Below are 16,252 nucleotides of genomic sequence, written 5' to 3' on the forward strand. Positions count from 1 at the left end.
AACAAAAACATTAAATGAAATCTCGTGGGTTTCCTCCCACGCAGTGCTTTGTTTAACGTTGATGGCTCGACGACCCAAGAGTGCAAGCACTCAAGGTGGTTCTCTTGAGAATGACTCCTCGGTTGAACTTTTAGTAATCGTTGTTTTTCATGGCCACTTATCAAGCCATCTCACATATCCCTCACCTTTTCTTTTCTTTCTTCTGTGGGGTGGTTCGTTCTTTTGAACTCGTGGTGGCGGTTCTAGATCTATCCTAAGTATCAGCTTTTCAAGTTTGGGCTTATGATATTATCCACCACCTCAAAGGTTAACCTTACCCTCTTAACAGTAATGAAATCCCTAGTTTCATGGTCCTCTAACTTTATCTTTTTATGCAAGACTTCAAACAAGGGTGCATTGGTGTTGATATTTTCCAATACCTCCACATACATTTTGAATTGGGAGTCTACATTAGCTTCCATAAAACTTTGCGGGAAAGGAATCGGTGGGGTATAGGGAGGAGGAACAACAATAGGTGCTTCCTTCTCTACCTCTTCTACAACCTCCCTTTCAGTTGGTGTTGGTGGATTTTTCTCAAACTCCACTCTTTTCTCACTAGAGCTCTCCTCAACCATATTATCGCTCTCCTCAATCTCATTATCACTCACCTTAGGAATTTCAATTTGTTTTTCACTATTGGCTGCATACATATGCTCCCCAAGGAAGGGTCTTAGAGGTTTTTGTTCAAGCAAGGAGATTTGACTCTCCAAAGCCATGTTGTGAGTTGCTAGAGACTCGACCATAATAGTCATCTTCCTAAGGGTTTCATTAAAATGGATACTTTGTTTTCTGAACTCTTCATTTTGGACAGTTTGTGTCTCTACAAGGTGCTCCATCATAGATTCTAACCTAAAGTGAGTTAGCAGCTCGTCGGAATCCTCCATTGATGCTTCGAAGTTGAAATTATGGGATTCTTGTGGTTCCTCAAAGTAGGTTAGAGTCGCATTTTATGTTTCCACAAAGTGCTTTATCATCATAGATGTTTCATTAAAATTTTCCATTATTATTTCGAGGTCAGATTTATGGGATTCTGGTGACTCCTCAAAATATTGGTTGTGGTGATCGTAGAGAAAATTCGTTTGAGGATAAGTTTGGTTGGAATTATAAAATTCTTGCGACTCCTCAAAATGTTGGGATTGGTAGTTGGAGAGGTAGTTTGGGTGAGAATCCGGTAGCGATGCATTGAAATACTCCAGTAGAATTTCGAGCTCGGATTTATGGGATCTGGGTGATTCCTAGAAATACTTGGAGCAGGGGTTGTAGAAAAAGTTTGGGTGATACATTTTAATTAATGAAAAAGGGCCTTAGTATCTACTACATAACTAAAAGAGTTACGATATCGACTTAAATAGTCCTCGGCAACGGCGCCAAAAACTTGATCGCGACTTTATGTGTCTATTAGTCGGAAGACTGCAAGTGCACAGTCGTGTCGTGTAGTTTTAAAAGATATCGAATCCACAGGGACTATGAATCGATCTACCGTTATCTAAAGTTACTGTGTAAAGCTAAGGCTAGTGATATTTTAATTATGTTTTAGGGGGAAACTAAAATCTTAAATCTAGACAATATATTGATGCGCGGATATCAGTATGTAATTCGTCTAACTTAGGTGATCCGAAGTTCCATTGGTCACGTTTTTTATCAAATAAAAATCTTTATTAAATATGTCAGTTTAAAAGCCCTCCTCTCAAACTCTCGCTCTATTGACTTAGACTACGATCCTAACTCATAATGTACGCTCTCGTTGTCCCATCGGATTTAGAAACGCTTTTTGAAAACAACATAATTTATAAAATGCCTTTTTCATGTAAATATTATTATCTTAAAAACCCTTGTCTCAAACTCTAGCTCTATTGACTTAGATTATGCTAATATTCTCTAACGTACGCTCTCGCTGTCCCGCCGAGTTTAAAAACACTTTTTGAAAATAAATAAATATCTAATTAGTTTTAATACGCTCTCCCTGTCCTTAAACCTAATGTCCAGTGTCTACTATCCGGTTAAATATCTCAAACTCTCGCTCAGTTGATTTCTAACCTTAGTCCAGTTTAAAAATCTCAAACTTTCGCTCTGTTGATTTTATAAACTTTTAATAAATTCAATTAGACACTAAAACCAGAAAAAGGTGATTTTCAATAAAACATTATTTAAGCCAATTTGTTTCGGATCCCTTTGGTTAGATTAATTTACATACCGATATCTAGGTAATTTAGCTAAACATACTTATTAAATTAAACATGCATAAACAATAATAATTCATATATTTAGACATATTCAATAATTATAAGCAAGAAATATAAAACTATAAATTAAATAAATGATAGAAACCTGAAAATAATACTTGAATTAATTCTTGAACTTGAAATGCTTCGGTCAAATAATAATAAAAACAAGGAAATAAAATACTATGATCTAACGTAAGGTTAGATTCAATAAAAATTACACAATAGTTACCGATGTAGAAACTATTGTTAGAAAATAAATATCTGCCTAAAACTATGAAAAGAAGAAGAAAATAATAACTTAAACTTGAATACTGGAAAATATTGCTGAAATCGAAGATAGGAAAACTGAACGAGAGAAACTATGGCTGGGACTAAAAATTGTCCAACCCCTTTTACATGAATACTCTCCTCTTTATATAGTGGGAATTGTTGGAAGTTATCCTGTGAGAGGTAGTGGAGATAGTGGAGATCATGGTTGGAGAAGTTGAGAAAATATAAGACAGGAACGAAAACTTGGAATTGTCCATGAAAATAGTGGAGAAAATGGTTAAGTGACGGGTCCCACATGCTTTTGGAGACGGTCGTCTTAGGTAGATGACGTGGATGAGCATTTGGAGGCGTCTTGAGTGGAGACGGGGGTCTCAAGTGATGGAGACGAGCGTCTCTACTTGTTTGCCCCACACAGCCTTGGAGGCGGGCGCCTCCACTTGTGAAGTGGGCTTCCACTTCGTTCTTGGGCCTTCATCTTGTAGTTTGTTATACTTCTTCAACACCCCCTCTTTTTCTATTTATACCTCCTTTCATTTCTTTGGATTTTTGAACGATTTCTTCTCGATTTCTTTCCTTTTCTCAATCAATCTTCGAATAACCTAGTTAGTCTGAAACAATGAAAATATCAGCATAATACTAAAATAAAATAAAATAATTAAAAGAAAATACAAACATTATTTTTGTAAATCGAATCAAATATGCTATATAAATTCATGTTATAAATACTCCTTTAGATAAGATCTTCTTTAACCCTTTAAGACCAAGGTGTCTAAGCTTTTGGTGCCACAGTTTTACTTCATCTTCATTGGTTATCAAGCACGTGGAGGAATAAGCATTTATTTTAGATTCCCACATATAACAGTTGTCTTTAGACCTGGTGGCCTGGAATGAAGAAGGAAATAGCTGAGTTTGTTTATTCTTGTTTGACTTGCCAGAAGTCAAAGATCGAACATCAAAAGCCGTATGGTGCTATGCAACCTTTGTTTATTCCTGAATGGAAGTGGGATAGTATATCGATGGACTTTGTTTCTGGTTTGCTGAGAACATCTAAGAACTGTGAAGCCATTTAGGTTATTGTAGATAGACTGACGAAGTCTGCTCACTTCATACCGATGAAAATGGATTATCATATGGAGAAGTTGGCTCAGTTGTATATTGAGAAAATAGTGAGTCTACATGGTATTCCTTCGAGTATCGTGTCAGATAGAGATCTAAGGTTTACATCTAGATTCTAGGAAGGTTTGCAGAAGGCTTTAGGTACTAAGTTGAGGTTGAGTTCTGCTTATCATCCGCAGACTGATGGTCAAACTGAGAGGACGATTCAATCATTGGAAGAACTGTTGCGTGCCTGTGTATTGGAAAAAGGTGGTGCATGGGATATTTATTTGCCGTTGATTGAATTCACATACAACAATAGTTACCATTCGAGTATTGGTATGGCTCCGTTTGAATCTTTGTATGGTAGGAGGTGTAGGACACCATTGTGTTGGTATGAATCTGGTGAAAGTGCAATGATTGGACCAGAGATTATTCAAGAGACGACAGAAAATATTAGGATGATTCAGGAAAAGATGAAAGCTTCTCAGAGTCGTCAGAAAAGCTATCATGATAAGAGGCGGAGGACACTTGAATTTCAAGAGGGAGATCATGTGTTTCTGAGGGTGACTCCTACGACGGGTGTTGGTCGAGCACTGAAGTCAAGGAAGTTGACGCCGCATTTTATTGGTCCGTTTCAGATTACGGAAAGAGTAGGAGAGGTGGCCTATCGTATTGCTTTACCACCGACACTTACGAACTTACATGACGTATTCCATGTGTCTCAATTGAGGAAATACATTGCGGATTCGTCCCATGTAATCCAAGTGGACGATGTGCAAGTGAAAGATAATTTGACAGTTGAAGCCTTGTCTATGAGGATTGAGGATCGGAAGTTAAAGCAACTGTGTAGTAAGGAAATAGCTTTAGTCCGAGTGGCTTGAGGAGGAGCAGCAGGTGGGAATGTTACTTGGGAGCTGGAGAGTCATATGAAGGACTCTTATCCCGAACTCTTCGTTTGAGGTATGTTTTCGAGGACGAAAACTCTTTTAGTGGGGGAGAGTTGTAACACCCTGTAAATTCTTATTTATTAATTTAATTAAGTTTTAAATTAATTATTTGGAGTTAGCATTTTATTGGAATTATTGGAAAAATTACAAAATGTTAGTCGTTGGGCCAAGTGGTGATGTTAGTAATGTGGGGGTGTTAAGTGAGTGAGCCCATTACTAATTTATTTTATGTTTTCATAAAATAAAGGGAAATAAGGAAAAAGGAGTTAGAACGTGATTATTATGAATTCAAGGGTAGTAGAACTGATTAGGATTGTTATTTGATTCGATTGCATGTTTAGGTTTTGGGGTTTTGGGAGATTTAGGTTGTTTTGTTGAATTGATGTGATTGATGAATTGATGAATGATTTTAGTGTTAGATGACCTCTAAAATATGTTATAATTGTAGTATGTTGTGCTATTTGATGATGTTTTGGTGTGGGAACTGTTATGGTGCGATTTGATTGAGATTGGGAGAGGAAAGATGTCAAAATCGCAGAAAAAAATTCTGCATCAGTGCAGCGTGCGTCGACCTATGAGATCTATGCGTCGACCTACAGGTTCCCAAAAGACCAGCATGAGTCGACTCATGGGTCGGCCTGTTCAAACCCGAGGGGGACAGAAAATTCTATGCGTCGACCTATGGATCTTGTGCGTCGACCTACAACATACAAATTTTTTTCACAAATTTTCCGAAGGCCATAACTTTCAAATCGTACATCCGTTTTGAGCGCCGTTTTGAGCGTTGTGAAGCTGATTTAAATTTTTATATGATGGATTGATGAAATGGGCAGTGGCCCTATTTTATTTTAAATGTTGATTTAATTTAATTGATGGATTGTAGCATTGTGTACATATATGTGTGAATGTAACAATGTGTTGTTATGGTGATGTAACTACCTTGAATTCATTATGACTGGGAGGTGTTTTGACATGATTATATGTGATATAACTGAATGATTTCTAATACATGTGCATGCTTGTTGGTGATGAAATGGTGAGTTGTAATGAGACGATGCGAAGCATCGGATCGGTGATGTTATAAGTATGTCATATGTGTGCATTCCTTCATACGCATTTGGTGATGGATCCCGGTGATGTTGTGGATCAAATGGTGGGCATAATTCCCATTGTGCGGAATTTGTGCCGGTTGGACTGTATTGATGAGGAAAAGATCAGTTGAATGGGTTTAGCCCATGTATGGTACCACATGCATAGTGATAGTCCATTCATGTGCATGCTAATATAGTATGATCAAATGATGGTGTATTATACTTGGTGATGTGTTTGATTTTGGTGCTTGATTAGTTGTTATAAATCTGAATACATGTTGTGATTGGGTGAATGATAATGCTATGATGTTTTATTACTTATGACTGTATAATACTTATTAATTTCGAATGCGACTCACTCTTACATGTTGATATTTTCAGATTAAGGAGTAGTGGCATCTTGAATTGGTGAGGATAGCTCATAGACTAGTCCGTAGTCCGTGTCGAGTCATGCTCTGATTTGTAACACTGGGGAACGATAGACTTAAGAGTTACTTATGATACTCTATTTTGCTGTTTTGGATTATGTATCGTTTAGTTTATGTTTTGGTGATGTCTTACGATACCGTTAAATGATATTCCGCTGTGTTGATCATATGTTTTAACATCTCGTGGATCGTTCCTAATAAAGCATGACGAACGACTTATGGTTTTCATTATTTTCTTAATTGTGGCACCCTTGTTTTATGTTTACTCTGATTTTTATTATAATTGCCGCGGGGGTTTAGAAGGGTGTTACAAAGACATCTGGCTTGACATTAAGACAAAAACTTATGATAGAAAAATTGTTATAACAACAACCATGATGTTATGATCTTGAACAAAATTAGTACAGAGCCATGTTTTACCAAAATTTATTCAATCATAAAACCATGGAACTAACAATTATGTGAATAAATTGTTTGAACAAGGTTAGATCCTTCATAATCTCAATTAAATCAATGTGATTTGATACATAAACAACATAGATCAAATTTATAGAGGTGTATAGACCTCTTGCACTTATAAATTTTCAATTCAAAATCATCATTGAGATCATTGCATATAGGCTGGCCATCCTAGCTCCTATAATTGTTCCAAAATACTAACGATGTTTCATTAAGGGAAAACATATTTAAGAGTGCATTTGGATTACTTCATAAGCCATTAATATGTTGGAAAAAATATCCTTTGGAGGTAATATGGATTTGAAGATAGGCATCGTAAAAGCATTTGATACTTTAGATTGGAAATATCTTATTAAAGTTCTTGTTCAATTTGGTGTTGATCAAAATTCTTGTGATTGGATACATACCATTCAAAACTCGTCCAAACTATCAATCATGATAAATGGAAAAGTTAAAGTTTTTTCTAGCTCTATAGGAGCGAGGCTAAGAGATCCTCTGTATCCCTTGCTCTTCTATATTGTTGAAGAGGCACTTAGTAGGCAGTTATCTATGTTGGTGGATCTTGGTAAGTTGACATGCATATCTATTGGCAAGACAATCGTTCCTAGCCACACTTTTTTTTTGTAGATAACCATATTATATTTTTCAAAGCTTCAAGAAAAAATATTCATGTCATTAACCATCTCCTTCAAGAATCTGATCAAAATTTTAAACAACAAAGCAGTCGATCTAATTGTAAGTTTTATGGTGGAGGTACTTTTGAATCTAGGTTTAGCCACATTGTAAATATACTTGGATTTGTTGTGGGATAGACACCATTTAAATATCTTAGAGTTTTATATTCATAGACAAGCCTATAAATCTTCATCTCCAAATCATAACAAATAGAGTAGTATCCAAGCGAGATACTTGGAATTGGCAACTTCTTTCTATGTTTGGTAAGGTTCAATTGGTCCAATGAGTCATACAGGAAATGCTTCTGTTTAGTCTTAGTATTTATGAATGGAAAATCAATATTCTTTAGAAACAAGATTCTTGCATTAGAAGTTTTGTATGGACATGTAGTCTAATTAATAGAATATTGATTACTACTTCTTGGAAGGTTATTTATTCACCTTTATCTAAAAGAGGTCTTCGTCTGAGAGATATTAAGAAAATAAACAAAGCTGGTTATTTATATATTTGTGGAAAGTTGTCGACTATCAATAATCAATGACTTATATATTTATTAGTAGATACATCAGGCACAAAAAATCAATCATGGATCATATTGACACTTTCGCCGCTCTCTATACTCTCCAATTAGTGGTATCAGAGCAATAATTCGGCTTAGTAGGGAAGCAAGAGCTAGATCCTAGGTTGGATCCTGTTATATGATGTGGACGAGACGATTCACATTTATGGGGAGATTGTTGGGTGCAGATGTGAGTGGTTAAATCCCACATCGGATATGAATAGGTAGAATGTTGAATTTATAAATGATAATCATTCACCTAATGCCTTAAGGTTTTGGGTGGGATGTGTCGTCTCCCTCTCTTCTAGTCCTAGAGCATTGGTCTCATTGTTTTTCCTGACCCTGGTCTCCCCAACACGACGTTGTGTTTTTAGGTTTTTCTACTAGTGTAAAGGATGTGAAAAAAAATTTCTTAACATAAAAATGATATCTTAGTAAATTTGAGGTCAACTCATGTGCTCTTTTTGCTTGACTTGAGAGCCCTAATATGTGCTTGAGTTATTAGAGGTTTGAGAGTCCATTGCCTCGATTTTGTAGTGGAGTGTTATTGGTGCTTTTATGGAGGTCTTTTTTTTATCGATTTTGTAGTGGAGTGTTATTGGTGCTTTTATGGAGGTCTTTTTTTTTTTGATGATGGTTTTTATAGTTGAGATTTAGCCTTTGTACCTCTACTTTGGTGTCGTGTGTATTATTTTGATATTTTTTCTTTCTCTTCATGTCGTGTACCTCTTATTAGTGCCACTTATTTTTCCGTTGTTGTTTTACGTGACATTGAATTAATACATATTTTGTCTATTTTGCATGACTCCTTGTATCATAATAGGCCTTTAGTAGTCCCTTCTAAATTACATATATTTATTTCTTTTGCAAAAAAAAAAAAAAATTGAAAAAGTCTCAACTAAAAAAAATCCTCTTTTTACTTAATGTGAAAAAATTCTACCTCAGATGTTATGTTATTATGTAATATTTTGACTTCTTAGGCTTAAAATTAAAAATGAGTTGTTCTATATTAATGGACGATCAGATATATTTTAAAACAAATCATTGCCCGTTGATTGAACTATTCTTTTGACTTTTCATCTAACAGCACCATGGTATTATAACATTTTTTAAAAGGAAAAATAATAATAATAATAATAATAATAATAATAATAATAATAAATAACATTATTAATAAAAGGATAAACATAATAAATAGTATACAAGTAAAAAAATAGCACAACATGTACCAAAAGCAATTGCAACAGGACGAAATACAAGAGAAACATATGTGTTCAAATACCAAATAAATATTAAGCCGTGTCTAATGACATCTTATTTATTAATTATGGTTAACCATCTTGTTAATTTGATGGTTAAAAGAAACCTTTTTCTTTGCAAGATTGAATTGCATCCTCAAACATTTCCTCAATAGTATGTTTAAACTCAAATCCAGCATCTGTGAGTTTTTTTGATGTTAAATGTGGAAGCTCAAGACCTTTAGGTCCCTCAAGCAATCTATAGAAAAAAATAAATAATAATATTAGTAACAATTAAAGAAAGTTCACATTAATTTAGAATATAGAATTCGTTTTGATTTTTAGTGTTTAAAAGAACTCACTTGGACTTTGGAATTTGAAATTCGGGATGCTTTGAAGAAACAATGTCAACTACTTCCTCAACGGTTGCAAGGAATGGTGAACAATTGTATCTTCCTTTTGGATTAGCATGTTCAAGTAAGAATATATGTGCTCGTGCAACATCATCAACATGCACCATATGAAAACGAGATATTGGACTGTTGGCAGTATTACCAAATAAGTAAGGTAGTACACCATAAACAGAGGTAGGAAGCTTAGGGCAAATGAAGGGTCCAACAACAATAGTTGGTATAATAGTCACAATTTCCAATCCATTTTCTTGTCCATATTCAAGAACAGCTTTCTCTGCTAGTGTCTTAGAAACCGAATAAGCCCAACCGAATGGTTTATAATTTCTAAGAATGTCTATATCACTCCAATAACTTTCATCCATTACATCTTTTTCTTTTTCTTTGTCTTGACAATAAACAGCAGAAGCACTTGAAGTGTAAACAACTCTCTTTACTGTCTTAGAGTTTTTGCATGCTTTTAAAATTTCTAAAGCTCCATTAATACTTCTTTTTGTCACTATTTCTTCTGGTTCCTTCTCTTCAGAATCAACTGAAGCAGCGGTGTGGAATATTCCAACGCACCCTTCAATTGCTTCATTGAAACTCTCTGGATTGTCAAGATCGGCATTGAAAATTTTTAGTTTTTCCGATGCTCCTGGAAGATCTGTGAGAAAGCTAAGATCTCTCTTTTTCTCTGCAATTTATATAACTTTAGATACATATCTATTTTTTGAAAACAGAAATTAGTATTAGAAATATATAGTACAAAGTAATATAGTACCTGGATAACAGTGGTATTAACACTGTAACCATTTTCAAGGAGACTCTTGATGATCCATGAACCTATAAAACCTGTACCTCCAGTTACACAAACTCTTCCTTTTCCTTCTGCCATTATCACACGCTTTTGTTAGTTCTGTATGAATGTTTTTGTTACCTTTGTATGAATGTTGATGGTCACATACAAATGTATATATACACATCCAACATTGTTGCCCATCACTATTCTTCCGAATATTATAATCAATATTTCTCCTTCCCCTTATACATGCAATAAAAAATATGTTCTAGAAGTTGAATTTTCCATCATATAGTTTATTATTATATATTAATTCCCGCAGACAAGTTTAATAGTTGTTTAATGTTCTTTCGTCATTTTTGTCAACAAAAGAAGAAGCAGGTCTACATGATTGGATGCTCCACTCCACACTCATAAATGAAATAAAATGAATAAATTATAAAATGGGCAACCAAAGTTGAAGCCGCCATTGTGTGTAAAAAAATGTTGAAGCACCCTAATAAAAATGAAATATATTATTGAGAGCCCATTCCAAAGAAAGTGGATAAATTATACAAACAATTAAAAAGAGTTTAATATGTCCCATAGCATAGACTTTTTCGACCAGAACTCAGATAATAGGCTTAATTTACAGTTTTGAATTCAAAATAATCAGACTTTCTCGAATTCATCAATAAAAAAAGCCTTCATTTGAAAATTGCATATATATGATTAAGTAATTAAAAAACTTTTTAGACCAGAAGTGAGGACAATCGGCTTATACTTTAATTTATTTAATATTTTATTATTTTATTGTATTTCTAGAAATTATTCAAAGTTTTAAATTCAAAAAAAAAAAAAACCTTCATTAGAAAATTGTAGATATTAAGTATTGACCACCACAACTTGGACATGGCAAAAAATTCATATAATTATTTTTAATTAACTATAGTTTTTAATTTAAATTCTAAAACAATCATATTTTCCAACTACTCCGTATATATCAAACTATCTGTGTTTAAAATAAAAAATTTCGTAACAAGTAGTATGTGTCAAGTCAATTGACGCATGCTCTCAAAATTATACTTATGTGTCAGAACAATTTATGCATGTATATAGCAAATAAAATAAAAATGAATATACATTAGCGTCAGATCAATTGGCGCATGCATATAACAAATGCACATAGGCGTCAATGAAACTGGCGCATGAATATAACACCCATACATAGGCGTTAGTTGATCGGGCACATTCTTTGTTGTGAATTTTTTATAAACATAAGTAGTTTTGTATATAGTTAGGAAAGATGATTATTTTGAAAAACAAAATCACAAATATATATCAATAAGTTGGAAATTAAGTTTCTGATTTAAAAGGGGGGACGAGAGATGAGTTTAGGTTTAGAGAGGAACCAATAGTAAGTGGATTAATCAGTAACATAACTCTGATACCCAAAAATTTGGTATCACATGCATTGGAGTAGAGGAGATGAATACATTGCATACATTACTACAGTTGTGATTGATTAGAATTGTGAATGATTTATGTGATTGATTATTATTGTGAATGATTTATATGATTGATAATTGATAAGGCGAGAGTTGAATTGATAAAATATGTTGACTCACCTTATGATAAGACGAGGATATGAATCTATGATATTTGATTTCTATTATTCATGATTAACTTTATGTGTCTTTTTGGGCGCGGTTCGGACTCGAATAGGAGAGTGTTGGATGTGCTTAATAAAGGAAAAAATCATAAAATTGTAAAACTTAGAAAAGTTAGAAAAATCCCAAAAAGGCAAAAGATTGAAAAGTCAGAAAAAGTTGAAAAGTCAAAAATTGGGTACTGTATAGAATCAGGCCGAAAATTGACGATGATGTATGAACAGTACTCTGGAGGCCGAAGGCGTGATTGGAGGCGGATAGCCGGATCGTGGCGGCAGACGACAACCAGAGGGCGATCGGCAGTTGTGGTAGTGAGGTGGCAGCTGGTGTAACAACCTAAATTTCAATTAGTTTTTTGTAATTGAACTTTAAATGCTTTATATTATGTTATTTTCGTGTTAAAAGGTTAGTGTGATTTATTTGGTATTGGTTGCGAATTATTGAGTGTGAGAATAATTATTAGAATTTTTATTTAATTAAAATAATAGAAAAATGGGGAATTATGAGTGTTGGGGATGAAAACTTGAATTATGAAGAGTATTCTGTGGTAAGGAGGAATAAAAGAGAATTAGGAAGGTATTAGTAGAATTAACTTAATCAATATAAAATTATATTAAATAAATATAGAATAGTGAGGGAAGAGGAGACAAAAAATAGATTTTGAAAATTTGAAAAAGTGGAAAAGAGCACCATAGTCAAGCTTGGATTTTTGCTAAAATTGAGGTAAGGTGGGATTACTCATTTATGGCTGTCAATTGCATGAAGGGTATATAGATCTCTTCTTTATTTTCTCTATGTTTTTCCCTAATGTTGATTTTGTGTGGATTTGGAGAAGGTTTATGAAAGACCATCTCAATTGATGTCATGAGTAATAATTCATGTGCTGATTTAACACTAAATTTTGTGTAGGAATTGTATATGAAACTTGAATGTTGTTGTTGTTGTTCATGTTTATAGGTTTCGGTATGATGAACATAATGTTTGATTTGTGATAAAATAGTGGATAATTGATGTAATAATCATTGTATGAAACGTATATGATGATTTCTGTGTGAATTAGGTGCAATGAAGGTTGAAATCAGAGCTTTGAAAGAGCTTCAACAGTGGAAATCACATCATTATGGTTTCTGCATAGCGGTGACTGGGAGACCATCATTATGGTGCACCGTAACTCCAATTATATCAGAAAAGGTTGTGTAGAATCATTTGAGTCATAGCATCCAAATTTCAAGAGATTCAAAAATTCAAGGCCATGTGATTAAGTAATCATTACAAAATGGAATTTATGGAAAATTGGTGAATCGTCAAGGAATCTTATCCAAACCAATTAGGATGCTCCTACATATCATAATTAAGCCATAAGATAAGATGGAATCAATGGCTAGGGCTTGGGATCAATTGGAATTAAAATGCCATCATTGCATTTTTGGATATTTCACATTTCTTCACTACTAAGTTATTCTTCAAGTGACCTCATCAAGCACACCTCACTCTTCTATGAACTCAGATAATTTTCCTATATATAGAGAGAGCTCGTTTTCAGTTCAAAACACACCAAAGCAACTTTAATACTTGCTTTCTTCAAAATCTCTCTCTTTTACTCACTTTTCAAAAGTTCATGGAGTGAAGAAGGCAATTATTTAAACTAGAGCTTAATCATTGAAAGTGAGTGTTCTAACATCTCAAAGAGGTTGAGTGGAGGTGATCCAAGTCCTCTTTGGAGAATTTTAGCAGCTGGAGCACCATGGTCACTTTCAATTTGGAGCTTAAGCAAATGGAGTCGAGTTGAAGAATTAAGAGGGTGTCAATTCAATTGAAGTGCATCAACATCTTCCTTAGGGTGTAAGGAAGCTATCCAGATGCCTACAACACATCTGTAACATCAGAATCATCATCTTCCATTTTCATTTGGAGCTTGAACAAGTGGAGTCGAGCAGAGCAATTCAGGATGATCCAAGGTGAAATAAAGGTCCCTTTAGCGTCACTGAGGCACAAGGAAGCTTTTGCAATCATAAAATAATTGTTGGGAGTCCTCCACCATAGCCGTCGACCTTCAGTTTCAGAGGTAGATTTTCAAACTCTAACTCTCTTATTCTTGTACATATTTCATGAAAGCTCAATACCAGTTTGTTCTGCATCATTAGAGGATTAAAAGCCCTCAATCATCATTCATTTATTCATCAACATCATCATTTAATTTTGTTTTTAAGAATTAGGGTTCTTAGTGTTCATCCAGTTAATTCTTAAATTATACTTAGAATAAATGAATTCTGAGGGAACCATCATGTTCCTTGTTGAAAACTGAGTGAAAACCATGTTTGGATCATCCCATTTGGTTGAGAAACGAGTGAGATTTAAAATTCAAAATCCTTGAAGCTCGAGGTTGAAGATGGTGGCGCGCAAATTTGAATTCTTAGGGAAATTTAAAATATAATGATTTGAATGCGTGTGTTATACAAACTGAGCGCGTAGCTCAGTTGGTCAGATTTTGGGTTGTGAACAAGTAAAAAAATAGTATACAAGTAAAAAAATAGCACAACATGTACCAAAAGCAATTGCAACATGACGAAATACAAGAGAAACGTATGTGTTCAAATATCAAATAAATATTAAGCCGTGCCTAATGACATCTTATTTATTAATTATGGTTAACCATCTTGTTAATTTGATGGTTAAAAGAAACATTTTTCCTTGCAAGATTGAATTGCATCCTCAAACATTTCCTCAATAGTATGTTTAAACTCAAATCCAGCATCTGTGAGTTTTTTTGATGTTAAATGTGGAAGCTCGAGACCTTTAGGTCCCTCAAGCAATCTATAGAAAAAAATAAATAATAATATTAGTAACAATTAAAAAAAGTTCACATTAATTTAGAATATAGAATTCGTTTTGATTTTTAGTGTTTAAAAGAACTCACTTGGACTTTGGAATTTGAAATTCGGGATGCTTTGAAGAAACAATGTCAACTACTTCCTCAACGGTTGCAAGGAATGGTGAACAATTGTATCTTCCTTTTGGATTAGCATGTTCAAGTAAGAATATATGTGCTCGTGCAACATCATCAACATGCACCATATGAAAACGAGATATTGGACTGTTGGCAGTATTACCAAATAAGTAAGGTAGTACACCATAAACAGAGGTAGGAAGCTTAGGGCAAATGAAGGGTCCAACAACAATAGTTGGTATAATAGTCACAATTTCCAATCCATTTTCTTGTCCATATTCAAGAACAGCTTTCTCTGCTAGTGTCTTAGAAACCGAATAAGCCCAACCGAATGGTTTATAATTTCTAAGAATGTCTATATCACTCCAATAACTTTCATCCATTACATCTTTTTCTTTTTCTTTGTCTTGACAATAAACAGCAGAAGCACTTGAAGTGTAAACAACTCTCTTTACTGTCTTAGAGTTTTTGCATGCTTTTAAAATTCCTAAAGCTCCATCAATGCTTCTTTTTGTCACTATTTCTTCTGGTTCCTTCTCTTCAAAATCAACTGAAGCAGCGGTGTGGAATATTCCAACGCACCCTTCAATTGCTTCATTGAAACTTTCTGGATCGTCAAGATCGGCATTGAAAAATTTTAGTTTTTCAGATGCTCCTGGAAGATCCGTGAGAAAGCTAAGATCTCTCTTTTTCTCTGCAATTTATATAATTTTAGTTACATATCTATTTTTTGAAAACAGAAATTAGTATTAGAAATATAGTACAAAGTAATATTTTACCTGGATCAGCTCTAACAGTGGTATTAACACTGTAACCATTTTCAAGGAGACTCTTGATGATCCATGAACCAATAAAACCTGTACCTCCTGTTACACAAACTCTTCCTTTTCCTTCTGCCATTATCACAATTTTGTTAGTTCTGTATGAATGTTTTTGTTACCTTTGGATGAATGTTGATGGTCACTTACAAATGTATATATATACACATCCAATATTGCTGCCCATCACTTTTCCTCCGAATATTATAATCAATATGTTCTAGAAGTTGAATTTTCATCATATAGTTTATTATTATATTAATTCTTGCAGACAAGTTGGATAGTTTTTTAATGTTCTTTCATTATTTTTGTCAACAAAAGAAGAAGCAGGTCTACATGATTGGATGCTCCACTCCACACTCATAAATGAAATAAAATGAATAAATTATAAAAATGGGCAACCAAAGTTGAAGCCGCCACTGTGTGTAAGAATATGTTGAAGCGCCCTAATAAAAATGAAATATATATTGAGAGCCCATTCCAAAGAAAGTGGATAAATTATACAAACAATTAAAAAGAGTTTAATAAGTCCCATAGCATAGACTTTTTCGACCAGAAGTCACGATAATAGGCTAATAACTTAATTTGCAGTTTTGAATTCAAAGTAATCAGACTTCC

At 34.0% G+C, this 16,252-nt stretch overlaps 2 protein-coding genes across 2 annotated transcripts; both read right to left on the minus strand.

Moving 5' to 3' along the window:
* Positions 1–9,005: 9,005 nt before the first annotated feature.
* Positions 9,006–10,348, minus strand: LOC131647036 (vestitone reductase-like). The gene is made up of 3 exons (XM_058916954.1): positions 10,203–10,348; positions 9,392–10,113; positions 9,006–9,288 (listed from the first exon to the last, which is right to left on the minus strand). The coding sequence occupies exons 1-3, from the start codon at positions 10,314–10,316 to the stop codon at positions 9,147–9,149; spliced, it is 978 nt and encodes a 325-aa protein (XP_058772937.1). The 5' UTR covers positions 10,317–10,348; the 3' UTR covers positions 9,006–9,146.
* A 3,940-nt stretch (positions 10,349–14,288) lies between these two features.
* Positions 14,289–15,746, minus strand: LOC131647037 (vestitone reductase-like). The gene is made up of 3 exons (XM_058916955.1): positions 15,596–15,746; positions 14,787–15,510; positions 14,289–14,683 (listed from the first exon to the last, which is right to left on the minus strand). Exons 1-3 carry the CDS (start codon positions 15,714–15,716, stop codon positions 14,542–14,544), a joined length of 987 nt encoding a protein of 328 aa, XP_058772938.1. The 5' UTR covers positions 15,717–15,746; the 3' UTR covers positions 14,289–14,541.
* Positions 15,747–16,252: the final 506 nt, after the last annotated feature.

Source organism: Vicia villosa, linkage group LG2 (assembly GCF_029867415.1).
Source record: "Vicia villosa cultivar HV-30 ecotype Madison, WI linkage group LG2, Vvil1.0, whole genome shotgun sequence".
Taxonomy (NCBI): Eukaryota; Viridiplantae; Streptophyta; class Magnoliopsida; order Fabales; family Fabaceae; genus Vicia; species Vicia villosa.

Bases quoted from the DNA above. Each gene is read 5' to 3' on its own strand.
- LOC131647036 (XM_058916954.1), bottom strand. From the start codon at position 10,316: ATGGCAGAAGGAAAAGGAAGAGTTTGTGTAACTGGAGGTACAGGTTTT. The intron at 10,114-10,202 runs GTACTATATTAC...TAAATTGCAGAG, and splicing joins TTAATACCACTGTTATCCAG to AAAAAGAGAGATCTTAGCTT. The intron at 9,289-9,391 runs GTGAGTTCTTTT...TTTTTTCTATAG, and splicing joins TTTCAAATTCCAAAGTCCAA to ATTGCTTGAGGGACCTAAAG.
- LOC131647037 (XM_058916955.1), bottom strand. From the start codon at position 15,716: ATGGCAGAAGGAAAAGGAAGAGTTTGTGTAACAGGAGGTACAGGTTTT. The intron at 15,511-15,595 runs GTAAAATATTAC...TATAAATTGCAG, and splicing joins CACTGTTAGAGCTGATCCAG to AGAAAAAGAGAGATCTTAGC. The intron at 14,684-14,786 runs GTGAGTTCTTTT...TTTTTTCTATAG, and splicing joins TTTCAAATTCCAAAGTCCAA to ATTGCTTGAGGGACCTAAAG.